Source organism: Oryza glaberrima, chromosome 2 (genome assembly GCF_000147395.1).
Source record: "Oryza glaberrima chromosome 2, OglaRS2, whole genome shotgun sequence".
NCBI classification, from domain to species: Eukaryota; Viridiplantae; Streptophyta; class Magnoliopsida; order Poales; family Poaceae; genus Oryza; species Oryza glaberrima.
In genome coordinates this window covers 27,337,732-27,357,798 of record NC_068327.1, presented here as the reverse complement: position 1 = coordinate 27,357,798, position 20,067 = coordinate 27,337,732, and the positions used below count along the sequence as shown (strand labels likewise).

General features: G+C 42.6%; 1 protein-coding gene across 2 annotated transcripts; it reads left to right on the top strand.

Annotated features, from left to right (window-relative positions):
* Nucleotides 1–4,625: 4,625 nt before the first annotated feature.
* On the top strand, nt 4,626–18,359 carry LOC127764087 (protein PHOTOPERIOD-INDEPENDENT EARLY FLOWERING 1). 2 transcript variants are annotated; one of them, XR_008015801.1, is made up of 22 exons: nt 4,626–4,914; nt 5,642–5,766; nt 6,000–6,083; nt 6,209–6,316; nt 7,042–7,122; nt 7,213–7,301; nt 7,408–7,544; nt 7,629–7,678; nt 7,926–8,061; nt 8,172–8,240; nt 8,345–8,466; nt 8,592–8,630; nt 10,110–10,145; nt 10,341–10,409; nt 10,864–10,926; nt 11,003–14,243; nt 14,408–14,472; nt 14,550–14,617; nt 15,382–16,120; nt 16,941–17,407; nt 17,559–18,204; nt 18,302–18,359. XR_008015801.1 is itself a non-coding variant. In XM_052288912.1 (21 exons), the coding sequence occupies exons 2-21, from the start codon at nt 5,707–5,709 to the stop codon at nt 17,968–17,970; spliced, it is 6,135 nt and encodes a 2,044-aa protein (XP_052144872.1). In that variant the 5' UTR covers nt 4,626–4,914; nt 5,642–5,706; the 3' UTR covers nt 17,971–18,359. The 2 variants fall into 2 exon arrangements, 1 of the variants encoding a protein (XP_052144872.1); XM_052288912.1 differs by having other exon boundaries at nt 17,559–18,359.
* The last annotated feature ends 1,708 nt before the right edge of the window (nt 18,360–20,067 follow it).

Genomic DNA, 20,067 nt, shown 5'->3' with positions numbered 1-20,067 from the left:
GTACTGTTTTGTTTCTACTATTTACAATTCACTGTTGTTCCTTCACGGTGGCACTGTTACTTTGGGCCTATTTGGCACAGCTCCAGCTCTAACTCCACCCCTCCTAGAGCTGGAGTTCAGCCAAACAGTTTTAGCTTCACTAAAACTGAGAGTGGAGTTGGGTGGAGCTCTCTCACAAAATGTACTAGAGTTGTGGAGCTGGGTTTAGGCCCCGTTTGGCACAGCTCTAGCTTCCACTCCAACTTATCTGGAGCCGGAGTTGTGCCAAATGATCCAGATCCACCTTTTTTTGGAGTGGAGTTGGCAGAGCTACTCCTAAAAAATGAACTACGGGGTGGAGCTGGGTTTTTGCTGCTCCATAGCTCCACTCTACCCCAAAAAACCCACTACCCTCTAATTTTTTAGAGTATTTGCACGAAAATGCTACTCAACTACCCCTACAATCCTCCTTTCCTCAGGTTCTCTCTCCTCCCCTCCCAATCCCGAGCGGGCGCCGGCGACGGCGGGCGCCGGCGGCGGTGGCGGGCTGCGGCAGTGGCGGGATGACGACAGGCGGCGACAGGCGGCGCGGCATGACGATGACGAGCGGGCGGAGGCCGGCGGCGGCGGGCTGCGGCAGCGTCGGCGGTGGGGGGCCGCGGCGACGGGGCGTGACGACGACGCGCGGGCGGAGGCCGGCGGCAGCGAAGGGCTGCGGCGGCCGGGGGCTGTGGGACGAGGACGGGCGGCGCGGCGGCCGGGACGACGACGGGCGGCGCGCGCGGCCGGGACGACGACGGGCGGCGCGTGGCCGGCGGTGCGGCTGGGGCCGATTGGTTTCGTTTTTTTTTTCATTTTTTCATTTTTTTTCAGATCTAGAACTGAAAGTATAGCCAAACACTTTTAACGAGTTTTCAACTCCAACCGGAGCTAGCTCTCACTGGAGTTGGAGTTTAGAGTTAGGAGTTGGAGTTTGGAGCCCTACCAAACGGGGCCTTAGGCAGCTACACAACTCCACTCTAGACTCAACTCCTGGAGTTATATTTAGGAGTTGGAACTGTACAAAATAGGCCCTTTGTTAGCAGCAAGGCGGTGAACAGCTGAAATAAAGTTAAGTGGTAGAAAAACAAGGTGTGTGCGCCCACTTGGGTTTGTGGGGGTGTAAATGTGGTATGTGGATTCACATCCAACTTGTAGCCGAAAACCATGAATTCGTTATTTTTCAGTAGCAGACGAGTTATCTATTTGGCTGCCTAGCACTCACCATATTTGAATTGCTGGGCCAAATTTGAGTTGGAAGTTTATTATTTCTGTGGAAGAGTACACTTTAAGGGTGTGTTCGGCACCCCTTTTCCCAACCCATCTCCCTCGTATTTTGCGCGCATGCTTTTCAAACTATTAAACGGTGTATTTTTTGCAAAAAGTTTCTATACAAAAGTTGCTTAAAAAGTCATATTAATCCATTTTTGAAAAAAACAAATACTTAATTAATCACGTGCTAATTGACTGCTCAGTTTTCCGTGTTACTGTTCTGGGTTAGAAACCAGCCTATGCAAACACACCCTAAGTATCTCGGCTATGCATTGAGCTTCATTCGTGTCCATTAGCGCAAAACCGGCTATAGAGCGTTCCCGATTATCAAAACTAATGTAAATCAAGTCCCTCGGTAGTTTACACGGCACTTTCATCCTACGGCTACATGACAGATTAACTTAGTCCTTATCCGACATAATGCTTACATGTAATTACAGCCAAGGAAAAAATATATAATAGGACTCGCATCCACATGTAAGTGGTAATTGTATAGATGTTTTTTTTATTTTGAGTAAATTATCACAATACTGCAGGTTTAACATGATATATCATAAAACTATAGATTTAGCACTAAATTTATCACATAACTACATGTTTAAGACTAAGTCTCACAAAACAATAGATTTGATATCAATTTAATAACAGAAGTTGGACTTATTTAACTCAAACATAGCATTAGTGCTGAGGATTTAAACCCCAAAATCTGTAGTTTACGATAATTTCATCAGCAAATCTATATTTTTTTTATACTTAGCCTTAAACCAGTAGTTTTGTCATAAATTTATTGTTAGATCTGTAGTTTTGTGATATATCGCTTTAAATATGTAGTTTTATGATAGTTTAGTCAAAGTATTTATAGCTTTGTGAAATTTACTCTTATATTTTTTTTCCATGTGAAACATATGAGTCCTACATCTTTCATTAGAAAAATTATGGCACAACTGCGACTCACATTGGGTCTCCTTATTTTTTAAATTTTTTTTCTAGTTTTCGTGATTACCACAAGTGCCATGTTAGATTAAGACTATGCCAACGTGCCAAGTAGAGGCTACATAGGTCAAAAACCACTTTCAAATTAGTCAAGGGACTCGATTTGCAGTGATTTTAAAAGTTAGAGGATACTCTTACCTGATTTTATAGTTGAGTGATGCAAACTCAAATTAGGGATGCGAAATGGACCGTTTCCTTCATTAGTTGGGTTTGATGATTGAAGGTCCGATCTAATTTGTATCTCTTAACTACTATATCAGATATCTTGACCCATAACTATTAAAACCAATGCAAGATGACTCCCTTAGTGGTTTTGAGAGTGTTTTTTTGTTGACGTGACTCGTTGACCTACTCTAGCAGGCTGAGTTACTATGCGGACCCCACATGCCAAATCCCTTCTCTCCTTCTCCACCCCCTCTTCTCCACCCTTATCTTCTGGATTCGGCGCGACTCTAGGAGTAGGCAACACGGCGCCCGAGGCGATGGGAGGTTGAGGAGAAGGCAATGGGTGGCAACAGTGTGACGATGGCAAAGGAGCTCAAGGGAGCTGCGGTCCCCATGTCTCTCGACGGGAGGCAAGGCGGTGGGAGGTAAAGGGGAGGGCAGAGGCTGGCGGCAACAGCGCAACGACGATGCAGTAGCTCAAGGGGGTTGGGAGGCAGTGGCCATCACCGACGTCCCTGTGTAAGCACCGGTGGAGAGAAGCATCGTGAAGGCGGACACAATCTTCGTTGCGTGGTGTCGCGCGCATGAGGGGATGAACGTCGTGCCGTGGGAGATGTGACGGGTAGGGGGCGACGGGGTGACAGAGGAGGGATGAGAGAGAGAGAAGAGGGAAGGAGAAAGAGATTGGGGATGAAAAAGCGGGCGGCATTAGAGCCCACCGCCGCGAGCCTTGATGAGAAGGAGATCAAGGATGGGTGGGTCTTCCTCACCGACTAGCGGGTCAAGGGTGAAGAGGCCACCGTCTTCATCCATGGTAAGGACTATGGTGTTCAACGATGACAAGAGGGGGGAAGAAGCAGGCGGCATCAGAGCCCGTTGTCGCGAGCCTCCATGAGGAGGAGACTGAGGTCACCGCCGCGACCTATTGTGGACAACCTCGCTCTGGGTCTTACCCACCATCGAGTCCAATCTCGGGTGGGCGCTTAGGCATACCCTATTCACTAGACCCGAATCCATAAATGCATAACTGATGGCAGCTTCAATAACTGTCATTGGCATACCACATACCTATATGTCCAGTCAGGGTTCAGGATCGAGGGAAAGACACATGTGCATGACATGACAAAACGGGAGGCCAGCGTCGACCTCCTCGAGGCTAGTAGTGACGTGATGTCCTTCTTTTCGGCCACACCGTCGCCATCCTCCTTGGCTCTGTCGTCCAAGCTGCTGACTGCTGTCCTCGATTCCATTGTGCCCGAAGCTAGGAGAGAGAGTGAGGAGAAGAGTGCTCGCCTCTAGCCCCCCGGTCTCGTGCACGCAGCTGTGGAGAAGAAGGCGAGAGGGGCTGTCTAGGAAAGGAAGGCGAGAGGGGCTGTCTAGGAAAGGAAGGGACGGAGAGGAAAGAGGAAGGGGGCAGAGAGAGGGAGAGATAAGGGGGAGGGGGGTGGGGTGGGAGGGAGGGGATGTGACATGTGGGACCCATTTGTTGACTTTGCTGGAACCACGTCAACGAAAACCACCCTCAAAACCACCGAGAGACATTTTACCCCGGTTTTAATACTTGGAGGGTCAAGATCCGGCATTACGGTTGAGATATACGAATTAGATTTGACCTATATTTGAGGGGGTTAAAGTGGAGCTATTCCAATTTGATGGTCTTGGCAAATTTAATTGGGTAGAAGGGTAATTGAGAGCCCATTAGAAAGCCCATCAAAACTACCCATATTGTTCCCTCCAGGCCATTTACAACACAGCCCCCAAAAGATGGCACAACCGCACAACTGATAGAGAGTGATAGTGATAGGTTTCTGCGATCCTGTGTAGGAGTACTCCTAGAAAAACCGACGTACCTCTCTCACTGCAACAGGGCCCCACGGAGACGACCCCAACAACTTGGGTCGATAGCGGCGGACCGATTTCGCATCCTTCCTCCGGCTCAGCGAACTCGTCCCGCAATCAAAAGCGGGGCAAAACGATAAAAGAAACCTCCTCCTCGTCAAAGCCAAGCCTGCGTGACACCCCGCAGCTGCGAAAATAATCCCAAAAGCGCCCGAATCCACTAAAGCCCACGCGAAATCCCCAGACTGCCTCCACGCGCGCCGCCCGCACCTCGCAACCCCCAGGGGCGTTTCCGTCCATTCGCAGCCGCGCGAGTTTTAGCTCCCGAGGCGTCGAGGCGGAGGGGGAGGAGTCCCCCAACCCCCGCAACCCCCGTGCCCTAGACTCCCCCGATCTCGCCGCCGCCCCGCCTCCGGCGCCGCTCGCCGGTGACGACCTGCTCCGCCGGCGCCCGAGGCCCTCGCCCGAGATCCCCTCCGACGGCGGGCCCTGACGGGGCCATTCGCCGCCGCGAGGCCGCACCGCCGGTCGCCGCCGGTGGGGCGCTTGGGGTGGGTGGGCCCCTCTCTGATTTGAACCCCGGGGCCACGCTTGGGTGCCTCTCTGGTTCAGAGGGTTTGTGCCGAGGTGAGGAAACTATCGAGTCGATTCGACTCTATGTCGCTGTAGTTTAGGGCTCCTACTTGTGCTTTGGGTCTGGGCTGCACTTTTGTGGGGTTTAGCATTTCTGCAGGGGTTTGCGTCGATGGCATGGGCGCCTGCCTTTCAGCTTGCGGTATTCAGGTTTTGAAGTTTTGGTGCATAAGATTGGTGATATTTTATTCTTTTATTGGGAGTAAGGTAATGCGGCATAAGTATCAGTTAGGATGGTGATAATGTGGCTAGGCTGAGCGTTTATGTGATGCCTTTGTGCTCATTTCTCCGATCGACCAATCAGTTTGACCAAAGAGTGATGGGACTTAACATGAGTTCAGTGCATTTGACTAGTGTTGCTCTGAGGTGCAATTTGCCTTCTGCTACATATTGTTTTTGCAGGTAACTCCAACATGTACTGTTAGGAATTTCATGTTGTCACATGCTGTATAAGCTCAGATACTGTCAATTAGCTCTGTTGGTTATTAGGGGTTATTAATGTTGCATTGTGACTATGATGATCATGGTTGGTTTTGGGTACTCGTTGAAACGTGTGAATAGATGTTTTGGACAATTCGTAGGGAGTTCAAAACATGTCATACCATTCACGGATGACTTAATGACCTAGTTTCACTGTTTTATTTCTCTTCTTTCTGTAATACTTTTTTTTTTTGGAAAAAAGTTTAGACCTTTTATCTCATGCACTAAATGTATTTTACAGTTTGTATACGATTTTTCTGAATATGCCCCAAGACATGAGATAGTTCTCTACAAAATATCGGAAAGATGGCATCAAAAGGTCCTCGATCAAAGTTAGATCATGAGACAAGAGCCAGACGCCAGAAGGTTAGCTTTTAGCATTGGTATTTATGTTTAGTAGCTGCAAATCATTGTTATACTATTTCTCTTATCTTCACACACATTTTTCTTTCTATTCCACGCTTGCATAATACTGTTTTTGATTTTGTCAGGCCTAGTTAGAGAAGGAAAATTAAGTCATGTTCTTTTGTATATATGTAAATCCATTTTCACTTTCTTTGTATTGCACTGACTGTAAAGTTTTGTCCTATCTTGTGCAGGCTCTTGAAGCCCCAAGGGGGGAGCCTCGAAGGACGAAAACTCACTGGGACCATCTTCTTGGAGAAATGGCTTGGCTGGCAAAGGTTACTTGCTATTAGTACATTTGACAGATCATGATCCTTCTTTCACTGAGTGAATTTGCATGGTTTTATAATGAAGATATACTAATCCTATTCCCTTGGCTTGGTTAATATTAAATGTTGTGTAGGAGTTTGATGCTGAGAGAAAATGGAAGCTGTCCATGGCTAAAAGGATTGCTCAAAGAGCTAATAAGGGTGTAGTTGACCAAGCAACAAAGGACGAGAGAAAACAGAAGGTTTGCTTGTCTTTTTTTTATTAATTAGGCAGATTAACATGACTCCATGAGAGTTGTCTTATTACAATTCTGTCCCATATTGAAGGCTATCAGCAGCTTTATCATTTATATACATAGAATAATAAACTGTAGTAATGGGAAAGGTTGGAGGCTGGGAAGGCGACAAGGAAGCTGGACTGTAATTTATTGCTGGCAATGACCCACATGGCCACATCTGCATGCTTGCCATTTGCTGAACTGAGTGATGTGCATCTTAGTTTATCCTCACTGCAGTACACAGGGACCTTAACTGAGTACCCTTTATTTATTACCATGATCTGACTTTAACCTGCCGAGAATAAAGAATGAAGAACCATAGCTAACTGATTGCTTAACTGCTTGCTAAACCTAAATTTGGTGGAGACTTTGATCAATAAGATCAGGTTAACAAATAAAGCCTAGAATAGGTTAAATTCACAAGTACTGCATGTTTTGGCATAAACTATGGTCAGTCTAGGAAATATATTTCATTAGTACATAAGACATTATTTATAACAGCACATTGAATTGAACTTTGATGAAGATAAGTTGAGAACCAAGCAGTGTTCCTTCCCCTAATTTGTTCTTTCAACTGCAAGTAAATATATAACCAGCACATTGAGCGACATACTCAATAACCGTAGATTATGTGGATAGCAAATCAGTATTCATGGGTTTTATCTTAATGTTGGCTGCGATTTTCATAGGAGGAAGAAGTTCGCCTAAGAAAAGTTGCCCTAAATATTTCTAAGGACGTGAAGAAGTTCTGGACCAAAATAGAGAAGCTGGCAAGTTCATTGTGGCTCAGTGTATCATTTAGAACACCACATTTTCCAATATACTAAACCTTATGCTATTTATATTTGGGTTTGATGCAGGTTTTTTATAAGAACCAACTGGAGCTTGAGGAAAGGAAAAAAAAGGCCCTAGACAAGCAACTTGATTTCCTCTTAGGACAGACTGAAAGGTACTACCATCTATTATCAGTTGGTTTTGTTTTGGAACTATCTTACTTTTTAGTAAGTTCATCGCTGCATGCTCACTCTCTGTTGTTTTGTGCAAACTTTTTCTAGATATTCAACAATGCTGGCAGAAAATCTTGTTGATGTGCGCCTTCAAAATCAAGAAAATGACTCTTTACAGACTAATCAAAGATCCCAGCAGGAACTAGCACAAGAGAACATAAATGCATCAAGTCCTACTGATGTTGGTGTGTAGCTTTATGAAATGTTCTGTATATCTCTGAAATTTTAAATGTCCTTTTTCTTTAGCTTTTAACAGTATGCTTTTACAGATAATGTGGAAATCGATGATGATTACAACAGTTCCTTGGGTGAAGAGCCAGTAAGCTACTATTGTGATTTTTTTGATTCTTTTTTTATTTTTCGTGGGTAGCATTAAAACTTGTTAGATTTCTACAGATACTGGTACTGGCACCAACCATTATTACTTTTTTTGTAAGTTGTGTACCAGGGCAAGGAATACATATTTTCCTGTCCAAAAAAGATAATAAGGACACCTTTCCTTTTCCTTTTTGGTTTGTTTTTCATTTCTCAGGACATTGAATTACTCTTGTGTGTTTGTGCTGCAGGAAGATGATGAACACACAATCGATGAGGATGAAGCTCAAATTACGGAGGCTGAGCGCAACGAGGAATTGGCTGCTTTGCAGGCAGAAGCTGATCTACCACTGGATGATATTCTCAAGTTGTACACTAAAAATAAAGGTGATCTCCGAAAAACAGTTCTCTTTTGCCATGTTTCACATATTTTAGGAATCAATTCTGTGTTCCACTTTGCTCTCAATTGATAATTTGATCAGTTCAAGCTTTCTCAGTTAGCAGGGAAAGCAGTCCAGATGGCAGAGACGTTTTTAGTGACTCAGATTCAAAGGATTTGATTAAAGGTTATATATTCAGAGTTTCAGACACCTTTATGGTATTTGGAATCTGAAATACTTGACACATTGTGGCCTTTCATTTGATTTGTGTTGTGTATGGTTTCTTCCAGATCCTTTGAACCAGGCTAATGGATGCAACGATGAATCTGATCATACTTCAAGTGATGAAGGCATTTCTTCTGAGGAAGCAGATGATTACCAGTCTTACTCTGAGTTTGTGAAAAAGAACACTGTATGCTTGATTTCTTTGTGTCATTTGGCTTATGCTTATGTAGTATATAGTAAAGACAGGGGACTCAGGATTTCGAGCTTTTGAATGTTCTCTGAACGTGCCATCAAACTTTCTTGACTTTTCAGGTGAAATGCAATGGCAATATCTCATCTGTTGATGCAAAGGTACATTTTTGTTATCATTATTTTTGGAGGGGAACATTTTTATTATCATTGTATTTGTTTTGGATTTTGTCTTCTCCGTTCCAATACCATTTGGTCTATTTCACTCATATCTCTTAGAAAGACCAGCTGTTAGGGGTGGGCATTCTGTCTAGACCGAAAATTCGGTCCGGGTAGTTCAGTTTTTCTGAAGATCGTTTTTTACAAATAGAAAACAGAAGTAGCGAACAAGAAATCGTTAATGATGATTTAGTTAACTGAACTATCGGTCCGATCCTTGGTCTCCACCGAAATGACCGAAGGTACATGGACTCTGGGAGAGCTAGGCCCAAGCGGTGGCGCGGAGGTAGGGTGGATGCAGGCCGTAGGTGGTGGTGCGACAATCAGTCGGGACCTGGGTGGTGCGGAGTTTGGGTGCTGGCCATGGTGCAATGAGCAGCAGGGGCCACGGAGAGGCTGCGCGCGGGCGGCGGTGCAACGAGCAGCTGAGCGTCAAGCGGTGCGGAGGCTAGGCGCGGGCGGCGTTGCAACGATCAGCCGGGGGCTCGGAGGCTTAGCATGGGTGGCGTTGCGAATTTAGAAGGCTGGCGCAGATGGGTTAGTTTGCCTTTGCGTGATGGAAGAAAGGGATAAGGTTGTGGCTGATGTGTTCATGCGAATGAGCTTGTGGACTTGTGGGCCTTGTACAGGAGGGATACAGGGAGGTAGTTGGCTGCTTCAGTCCATCGGTTCTTTCGGTTAATCCAAAGTAACGACCGAACTCACCGAATTAAGTTCGGTCTTTCTGGTTGTACACCCGAATTAGCGACCAATGACCGAGCTTTCGGTCTTTTTGGGTTCGTTTTTTTGGGTCCGGTCTTCCGTCCTCGGTTTTTATGCCCACCGCTACCAGCTGTCCACTGCCTAGTAACAAGATAATGAAATCTTTCAAATATTGGAAAGTACGAACAGACAATTGTTGTTGGACCAAGTTTTCTGAATGGTATTGGGGTGGGGAAGAAAGGATTTTATTGGCAACTTACTGCCGATCCCTTAGTTTTGTTGCATACTCCAACTAATGTTTGCAAATAAGTTAATAAATAGGATTGGACCTTGCTACCCCTATTAAATGGAATATTTTAACTTCTCTAGTCTCTCCTGTAGCTTCAAGAGAAAAGGAAAATGCAGAGTGGGGGGACGTTGCATTATGACTTGATTTCTTGTGAGACTACATTACCCAATAAAATGGATGGAAATATAGTTATATGGGGGTGAATTAGCCAAACTGGCAATTTTTGTCAAGTACAAAGCTTTTTAGGGAAATGAAGTTTGTTAAAGTTGACGTGGATTAGAATTTTCAAACAAATTCCTGTGATTCCTGTTATAGTTTTCTTTGGATTCTGACTGCCAAGTAAAAAAGCTTTTCTCCCCTCCTATTTGTTATCTGAGCAACATGTGGTAACACTCTAATGTAGACAACTGTTATGTACCTACCATTTTCAGGACGACGAAGATTATGTTGCTAATGATGAAGGAAAGGTACCATGAACATCTTCATCTGTTTTTCCCACTGCCTTCATATTTCCCATATATTCTGCATCCTATGACTGTGTGGCGGTCCTTCAAAACTAGAAACATCCATTCATGGATTAGTTATCATTTGCATCGATTTAGTCTATCTCACTCTTTTTGCGTTTTTTTCTTATACAGCTATAAACTCATCTTTTTTGACAGGATGATGAAGCTACTTTGTCTGAAGAGGAAGAGTTGGCGAAGAAAGAAGACTGTGATCCTCTAGATGAGGTGAATATAAGCATTGAACAACATTATTATTCAAAATTTCACACTGTGAAGTTTAGCCACTCTAGTTCCTGATTTGTTGCCAGTAGAATAAACTTGTCAATAAAATACAATCGATTTATTATCTGTGCTATCACAACTACTTAAGGTTAATATTTTAATACGAAATATCTTGGTATAACAACTAGATAGTAATTTTGTGGATTCCGATTTAAACTATACCACTTTTTGTGATACAATAAACTTGCTCTAGGATGGCAACACATTCAAAGTATCCAGTTGAATATTCGAGTGTATACAACCTAATTTGGCCTAGATTGATGCAAAACTATTTTCTTGTCTAAACTAGGACTGATACAAAAGACATACTACTATGGTGTACTAGAGGCACCCTTGTGCAATACATATTTCTTGTGACAGTTCTGGATCATTGGTATTATTATTTTTTAATCTGTAGGTTAAGTTACTGCAGAAAGAGAGTGAGATCCCACTTGAAGAACTTCTTGCAAGATACCAAAAGGTATCTGCTGAATTTCTATTTCTTTCTTCAGTTATGCTTTACTGTGGTCCATTTGTAATGCCTTTTTTATGTTTAGGATGGCTATGCAGATGATGACACAACAGAATTGGAAAATTCACCTGCACTATCAGTTGAGGATGTCAATGCCAACATGCCTGTGGATGATGAGTCTGCAGACACCGTGGAGGTAAACAGGGATCTTTCTGCAGATACCATGAAACTGACCAGAGATCAGTCTGCAGAGACCGTAAAAGTGAATAATGACCAGTCTGCAGAGATTGTGGAGGGCAACAATGACACATTTGAAGATCATGAATCTGCAGGCATGCTGGGACCTGAGCATGTCAGTGGTAGTGTTCTACAACTAGAAACATCAGAGCCTATTGTACAGGAAAATACTGTTAAAGAGGGTGATGTAACTGATACTAAAGCGATGGCCAATGGAGATAATAGTGATGTGATTGCTGATGCTGCAGCTGCTGCAAGATCAGCACAACCGACTGGTAACACGTTCTCAACAACAAATGTGCGGACAAAATTCCCTTTCCTTCTTAAGCATTCTCTACGAGAATATCAGCACATTGGACTGGACTGGCTTGTTGCTATGTATGAAAAGAGGCTGAATGGAATTCTAGCAGATGAAATGGGTTTGGGGAAGACGATTATGACCATCTCCTTGCTAGCACACCTTGCATGTGAGAAGGGAATATGGGGTCCACATCTTATTGTAGTGCCAACTAGTGTTATGCTAAATTGGGAGACTGAATTTCTCAAATGGTGTCCTGCGTTTAAAATACTGACATATTTTGGAAGTGCAAAAGAGAGAAAACAGAAACGTCAGGGTTGGATGAAACCAAATTACTTCCATGTATGCATCACTACATACAGGCTTGTTATTCAGGACTCCAAAGTGTTTAAGCGAAAAAAATGGAAGTATCTTATTCTTGATGAGGCTCATTTGATAAAGAACTGGAAATCACAAAGATGGCAGACTTTACTAAATTTTAATTCGAAGCGACGCATTCTTTTAACTGGAACTCCTCTACAAAATGACCTCATGGAACTTTGGTCTCTCATGCACTTTTTGATGCCTCATGTATTTCAGTCACATCAAGAGTTCAAGGACTGGTTCTGCAATCCAATTTCAGGCATGGTAGAGGGCCAAGACAAGGTAAACAAAGAAGTGATAGATCGGTTGCACAACGTCCTTCGTCCGTTTATACTTCGTCGATTGAAACGGGATGTGGAGAAACAGTTGCCACAGAAGCATGAGCATGTCATATATTGCCGACTTTCCAGAAGGCAAAGGAACTTGTATGAAGATTTCATTGCAAGCTCAGAGACACAGGCAACATTGGCAAGTGGAAATTATTTTGGCATGATTAGCATCATTATGCAGCTTAGAAAGGTTTGTAACCATCCAGATCTTTTTGAAGGCCGTCCAATTATCAGCTCTTTTGACATGGCAGGGATCAACATGCAAATCAGCTCTTCTGTTGGCATGGTCCTTGATAAAGGCCCATTTTCTCAGGTTGACCTGTCAGATATGAATTTTGTATTTACTCAAAATGAATATAATATGACTTCTTGGGAGGAAGATGAGGTTGCTGCCATTTTTTCTCCAAGCATAACCCTCAGGGGTTCTGGCATTTCTCGCTCTACTAATGATGGTCAGAGAAGCAATGGGACAAATATTTTTGAAGAGATTCACAATTCTTTGTGGGAGGAGAGAATAAAAGAAGCTAATGAAAGAGCAGCTTCCATTGCATGGTGGAATAGGGTAAGATGCCAGAAGAGGCCTGTTTATGGCACAAATATTCGGGAGGTTTTGACCATAAAGCATCCTGTGTCTGATATTCTCGAGAAGAAGAAGAACCCTTTATGCCACATGGAATTTTCATCAAGCCTAGCAGATCTTGTTCTATCATCGGTGGATCGCTTCAAGACAATGCTTGATTTTATTGAGTCATTTACTTTTGCAATTCCTGCTGCACGAGCGCCTGCACCATTATTCTGGTGCAACAAAGGGAAATCTCCTGTTCTTATTGAACCAGCATACAGAGAGAAATGCATGAATGAGTTTTCTCCTGTTTTCTCTCCTATAAGGCCTGCGATTGTTCGCCGTCAAGTGTACTTTCCTGACAGGCGTTTGATCCAGTTTGACTGTGGAAAGTTGCAGGAACTTGCTATTTTGTTGAGGCGTTTGAAGTCAGAAGGACACAGGGCCTTGATATTTACTCAGATGACTAAGATGCTTGATATACTGGAGGAGTTCATTAATCTATATGGGTATACGTATTTGCGGTTAGATGGATCAACCCAGCCAGAAGAGAGGCAGACACTGATGCAGAGGTTTAATACTAACCCAAAGTTTTTTCTTTTTATCTTATCCACTCGTAGTGGTGGTGTGGGAATCAACCTAGTAGGTGCAGACACTGTCATTTTCTATGATAGTGACTGGAATCCTGCAATGGACCAACAGGCCCAAGACAGATGCCACAGGATAGGTCAAACTCGTGAAGTTCACATCTATAGACTGATCAGTGAGAGCACTATAGAGGAGAATATACTCAAGAAAGCCAATCAGAAGCGAGCTCTTGATGATCTAGTGATACAACGCGGTAGCTACAATACAGAGTTCTTCAAGAAGCTTGATCCTATGGAATTCTTTTCTGGGCACTCATCACTTCATGCAGAGAATCAGCAGAAGGATTGCTCTCTGTCTGCTGGACCCTCAAACGGAACTAATCTGGCGCTGTCAAATGTTGATGTTGAAGCAGCTATTAGACAGGCAGAAGATGAAGCTGACTATATGGCTCTCAAGAGGCTGGAGCAGGAAGAGGCCGTGGACAATCAAGAGTTCAGCGAGGAGGCTGCTGGAAGACTTGAGGAGGATGATCTTGTAAACGAGGATGACACTAAACCTGATGAACACACCAATGAAGAGCATAAATATCAGTGTTCTGATTTGGTCAAGGACAAGCATGTTGCTTTATCTATAAATCAATTAGATGAAGAAAAGGCTATAACTTTGGCTGGAGGAGATGGAGATATTGACATGCTTGCTGATGTTAAGCAGATGGCTGCTGCAGCTGCTGCAGCAGGTCAAGCAAGTTCGTCTTTTGAAAATCAGCTCCGGCCAATTGATAGATATGCCATGCGGTTTTTGGAACTCTGGGATCCAATAATTGATAAAGCTGCTATAAACTATCAGGTCAATGTTGAAGAGGAAGAATGGGAACTTGAACGCATTGAAAAACTCAAAGAAGATTTAGAAGCAGAAATTGATGAAGACCAGGAACCACTTTCTTATGAGTGTAAGTGTTTTTATGTTTATGTTGACCCAACAGCCCATAGCACTTACGAAAAAAGTTTCATCTCATATTTGATTTATGCAACTTAGTTTTAGGTAGTTGTCTCTGCTATACTCACCCTTCCTTGTATTATGCTTTGTTGTGTTGACACATCATCTTAACTGCAGCATGGGATGTTGATTTTGCTACTACAGCATATCGGCAACATGTTGAGGCTCTAGCTCAAAAACAGGTCAGTTCATACTTCTATTCTTGTGTTTTCCTCTTGGGGCTAGTGGCTAATTATGTCACCTGATGTGATACCCACAGTTGTTGGAGGAACAAGAAAGACAAGCCCGTGAAGCAGCAAAAGAGTTGGAGGAAAAGAATGATAATAGGTATAGACTGAGAAATTGTGCTCTCACTTTGGTGTTCATTGTTTTTGGCTCTTAGGCCCTGTTCGATAGTGGGGATAACCTGAGCTTATTAGCTCCACGCAAAATGATGCAGATGATTAGGGTATGATTAATTGAGTATTAACTACCATAAACTTAAAAATAGATTTATTTGTTTTTTAAGAAACTTTGATATAGAAAGTTTTTGCAAAAACACACCGTTTAGCAGTTCGGGAAGCGTGCTCATGATAAACGAGGGAGTAGCTCCCCCTAGAAGCACATTAGAATGGGGCCTTAGTGGGCAGATGTATATACTCCCTCTGCTTTTTTATTATCTAACAGCGGGCACTATTCATTTTCACACTGTGATCACTCATCTTTTTTCAATAATTTTACAAATGAAAAGATGTGATGTTATTAAAGTGTACTGTATCGTAAGCATAAACAAGAAAGTTCAATTCACCATTAATTCTTTAATCCTAAACTTCAACAAGAAACTTTAATCCTAAACTATTAATCATTTTAATAATTTTGACCATTAATAGTTCCTCGCAAAAAAAAAAGGTCAAAGTAGAAACAGTAGTAGTCAATGTTGACAGTCATGAAAACAGAGGGAGCTTTTGTGCTGTTTTGCACTTCACTTTGGTGCTCATCTGTAGGGTTACATGGTATGCCTGCATTTTCTTTCCAATTGGTTTTAGATGTGTCCATATGCTTTCATCTATTTACTGTATCCTAAAAGAATAACTTTTGTCAATCTTTGACAGCACTCAACGAAAAAAGTCAAAAAAGAACAAGAAGAAGGCAGCGAAGTTCAAATCTTTGAAGAAAGGACGTTTATCATCTGAGTCAGAGGTTATGGTTGAGGAAACATCAGTAGATACTATGAGCATTGATGACAATGCACCCTCACCAGAGCTAATGAGCGATGAATCAGCACACCATTATTGTAACAAGCATAAGAGGATAATGTCAACCAATGAGGAAGAGAACAGCAATAGCAGAAGCCTGAAGAAGCTCAAGAAAGCCCCTAAATCGAGTTTCAGTTCCGAGGCCTTATCACCTAAGCATTTTCTTGAAGGCAAGCAGCTTAAGTTGAAAGATGAACTTAATGATTCTGATCCCAAATCGGGGGCAAGAATTAAGAGTGATGGCCGAATTTCTGTCCAATGCATGCCAGTAAAGCGTGTCATGGTAATCAAGCCTGAGAGATTGAAGAAGAAGAGCCTATGGTCTCGCGATTGTGCTTCAGACTCATGGACAACTGAGGAAGATGCTGTTCTTTGTGCAACTGTAAATGAGTACGGCCCTCTTTGGGAACTGGCTAGTGATTCTCTTCATTCTGTACCAGGTGGTGCATTTTATAGAGGAAGATACCGTCACCCTGTGCATTGCTGTGAGAGATTCCGGGAATTAGTCTGCAAGCACATCTTATCAGCAACAGACAATTCAAACAGTGAGAAGGTTCCTTCTGGGACTGGGAAGGCTATCTTGAAAGTATCTGAGGTCAGTTTACTCATGTCATCTACTCCCTCCATCCCTAAATAAGTCTAGTTTTTAGCATAAGAATTCGTCCCTAAAAGAGTGTAGTTTTAGAGTGGTCCACTAGCATTAGACCTTTTTAATACCACCTACATCCTTTTCTTCTCATTTTTAGTCATCGAACCAATAGTACTCCCTCATCCTACTCACTTTCTCTCCATATTAATGAAGGGCTTAGTAGTCTTTTGACCCCTTAATATGTCTTTGACTAGCTAAAACTACACTTATTTAGGGACGAAGGGAGTAGTTAGTGGGCTAGTTCTCAATATGCTGACAACTTTAAATTTTTACAAATTTTACATTTTTACCATGGTTCTCGCTGTTCTCATTTCTCACTCACTAAAATAAGTCTGAAATGACTCAAATTCGAAACATGCCACATGATCAATATGTCTGAAATGACTCAAATTCGGAAAGTCCGACAGACTAGACAACACATAAAAACGCTAAATTAAGGGGATTTTGAGTAAAATACCATATTCTTAATTCCTGGAGGGCCGTTTTTAGAAGCTCAAGTCATTGAATATCTTTGACAGTGATTACAAGTGTTAAATGGTTGTCGTGCTGGGGTTGGTCCTCTATCTGACTAATAAGCAAGTCATACCTCTGCCAATTGCCAAGTTGCAATCTGCAATCTTGTGCTTTAATCCAGTTAAGAGGCCAGGCATGTGAATATATCTGTACTGTGCCCGTTTTTTTTTGTATATGTGTGCTTTAAACAAATCTACTATTTATATTCAACTTATTGTGTGCACAACTTGATTTTCTATGACTTATTTTCCAGGATCAAACTCAGATGTTGCTCAATGTAATCAGCGAGCTTCCTAACAATGAATTGCTTCTCCAGAAACATTTCATGGCTGTTCTTTCATCTGTTTGGAGATCGAAGTCTGCCCGTGAGTCCCACTGTGTTTTGAGTTACTCTAACACACTCCAGAAACCTGGCAGACTCAGCGAGAACTGGTCCATGACAAACTTCAGACCAAACTTTAATCTAGTAAGGACAGCCCTCGCAGATGCTCAGGTTCAATGTCCAAGAATGGTAGTTCCAACAAGCAATCATGAGTCCCGCCGTAACTTTTTGGAATTGGAATTGGATTTCTTGACAGATCGAGATGATTATGAGGCGGACTTTCCATCTGTTGTTAACGTGTCCATACTAGAACCGGAACCATTAAAACATGCTGTGGAGCCAGTGGAGCACTCACTACTGTCCACACTTTCTTATAGACATGCTGAGAACAGATTCAGGTAATTGTTGACACAGATATTGTGTATTTATTGGAGCTAGTGGTTATTAGCACCGGAAAAATCCTCTTCATGATGATACAGTTCTGCTTTGCATTTTTTATTTATTTTTGCTTCTGATCTTCCTAACGTGTCATTGCATTCATTTACACAGGATGGTATCAGAAACTTGTTTTGAAGGGGAAGGTTCTCACTGGGCCTCATCTGCTTTCCACACATACGATGCCGGTCGGCATAAATCTGGTCCTAAGTCCATAGGAAAGCACAAAGCATCATCAGAATCTGGAAGGCCTCCCAAATCCAAAATTCAAAGGACCACTGAACCACAGGAAGTGCCGGTTACAAATAATTTTCATAGGATTCCAGGGCAACTTCTGCATAACTCAGCAGAGTTCCACATTACCCAGTCCCTATCTGACCTTGGCATCAGTGATTCTGAATTCACCTACTTTGATAATCTTCCTCAAGAGGCTGAAACAGAGTTTGTTCCGTACCAGTATGACTCTGATGTCCTTTCTGGCATTGAGGAGTTGGATCCTCTTACAGATTTCACAGACATCGGATGAGAACAAATGAACATATTGCTCTGGATGTCATGCCCTTTCTTTTAAAGAGGACATTAGATTGTCAACGGTAGGAGCCCAAGGATACACAGATTGAGTCGCTCGCCACACAGAATTGATGCAAGCTTGATGGCGATTGGTGGGAGCGAAGCTATTTGCTTGATGTGGTCACATTGACCTTACAAGCTTGGAGGGTTTGGTTAGCACTAATGGAGGCATTGGGTACTTTCTATACATGTATGTATATTGGTAGCGTAGGCTCTTTAGATGTAGAATTGTATTCCCTCATTTATGTTGAGGGAAGACTTTGTAACTTGGAAATTTTGTTTAGCAGATGCCAACAGAGAAGGGAAAAGAGGAAGGCCCTCGGCACCACCCAAATCATTATTTCTCGTGTCTTGCTCATTGGCCCGTTCAATCCAGCCTTTTTGGCTACCAGTTGCCTGTTTGGCACTGAATTTTTTTCAGATGTTTACCTTCGTGGTGGTTGTCCCCACTTGGTCATCAAAATCAGGAGTTTAGAAATGACATTCGCGGTTAAATCCCTCGTGAAATTCGATATTCTAATTTCACTGGAGGAAAAATTATTTTGTTTGTGTAATCCTGAAGTCTTGACTCCATGGTATCCAAGAGAGGTAAGACCACATATAGGTACATCTGTACATGCATGCTACGCGCTGTATAAAATGTTTTGGTGAGTCGTGTTATGGATTTTGTGCATCGGTGTTCTTTTGTATTGTGGGCAACTGGGTGGGGTGAACTGGAGTGTATCAGTAAGAGCGAGTACAATAATGGGCTACAAGTCAGCTGTAAGCACGCACATGTGGAGTAAGAACGAGTACAATAGCAGGCTACAAGTCACCTGTAAGCACATGTGGAGAAAAGAGAGAGGAAGTAAAGCGAGCTATAGATTTCTAGAAGAGAGAAGAAAAGAGAGAAGAAAAGCGAAGAAGAGTGGGCTACAGAGCTATAAATTTATAGCCAACTAAAGGAGAGAAGAACAGCAGATTTATAGCCAGCTGGAGGAGAGAAGAATAGCGGGAGCCAGCTGGAGGAGAGAAGAATAGCGGGAGGAGAGAAGAAAGATTTATAGCCAGATGGAGGAGAGAAGAACAGCGGGAGGAGAGAAGAAAAGAGAGAGAAGGAAAGCGGGGAGGAGAGAAGAAAAGAGAGTGGAGAGAAGAAAAGCGGGAGGAGAGAAGAAAAGAGAGAGAAGGAAAGCGGGCTACAAATTTATAGTCAGCTGCAGCATGGACTTAAATACGTTGTGTATCTCTAGCTGGAGGAGAGAAGAGAAGAGCCAGCTGCAGCACAGACTTCAATATGTTGTGTGTCTAGCTGGAGGAGAGAAGAGAAGAGAAGAGAGAAGGAAAGCGAGCTACAGATTTATAGTCAGCTACAGCACAGACTTCAATACATTGTGTATGTATGAGGGGTGAGACCATATATTGGTGTATTATATGCTTATAGAGAGAAGGAAAGCGCAATACATTGTGTGTATGAGGGGTGAGACCATATATTGGTGTATTATATGCTTATAGGTAACTATTGTATGAATGATAGTAGAGCAAGTTTAATAGTATAGCCCACTACTAGCTCCAAATCATCTATAGCCAATGTAATAGCCAATTCATACAATAGTTGCTTACTATACTATTAATACCTGGTCCCACATGTCATACACATATTACGTCTTAGAGTCTGTGCTGCAGCTGGCTACAGATCTGTAGTCCGCTGCTCTTTTCTCTCTTTCTTTATCTCTTTAAAAATGTTTATAGCTGGCTTATAGCTTGCTATTGTACCTGCTATTAGATTGACTATAAATGATTTAGAGCTAATAGTTCGCTATACTATTAAACTTGTTCTAAGGATGTAAAATACTCCACAATAAAAGCACCCATTACGTCAGTTAATATAAGGGATAATGCTACACATATGGCTCTGCATTTACAATGTACGCTATTATAATCTGCGGCAGGATAATGATAAATTTGGTAAAAGCATTTCATAACATGTACCTTTGATCTATATTTTTTTAATGAAAATTTGTAAAACTGCATGTTGTCACTCTGACACTCTTGACAAATTTGAATATCTCAA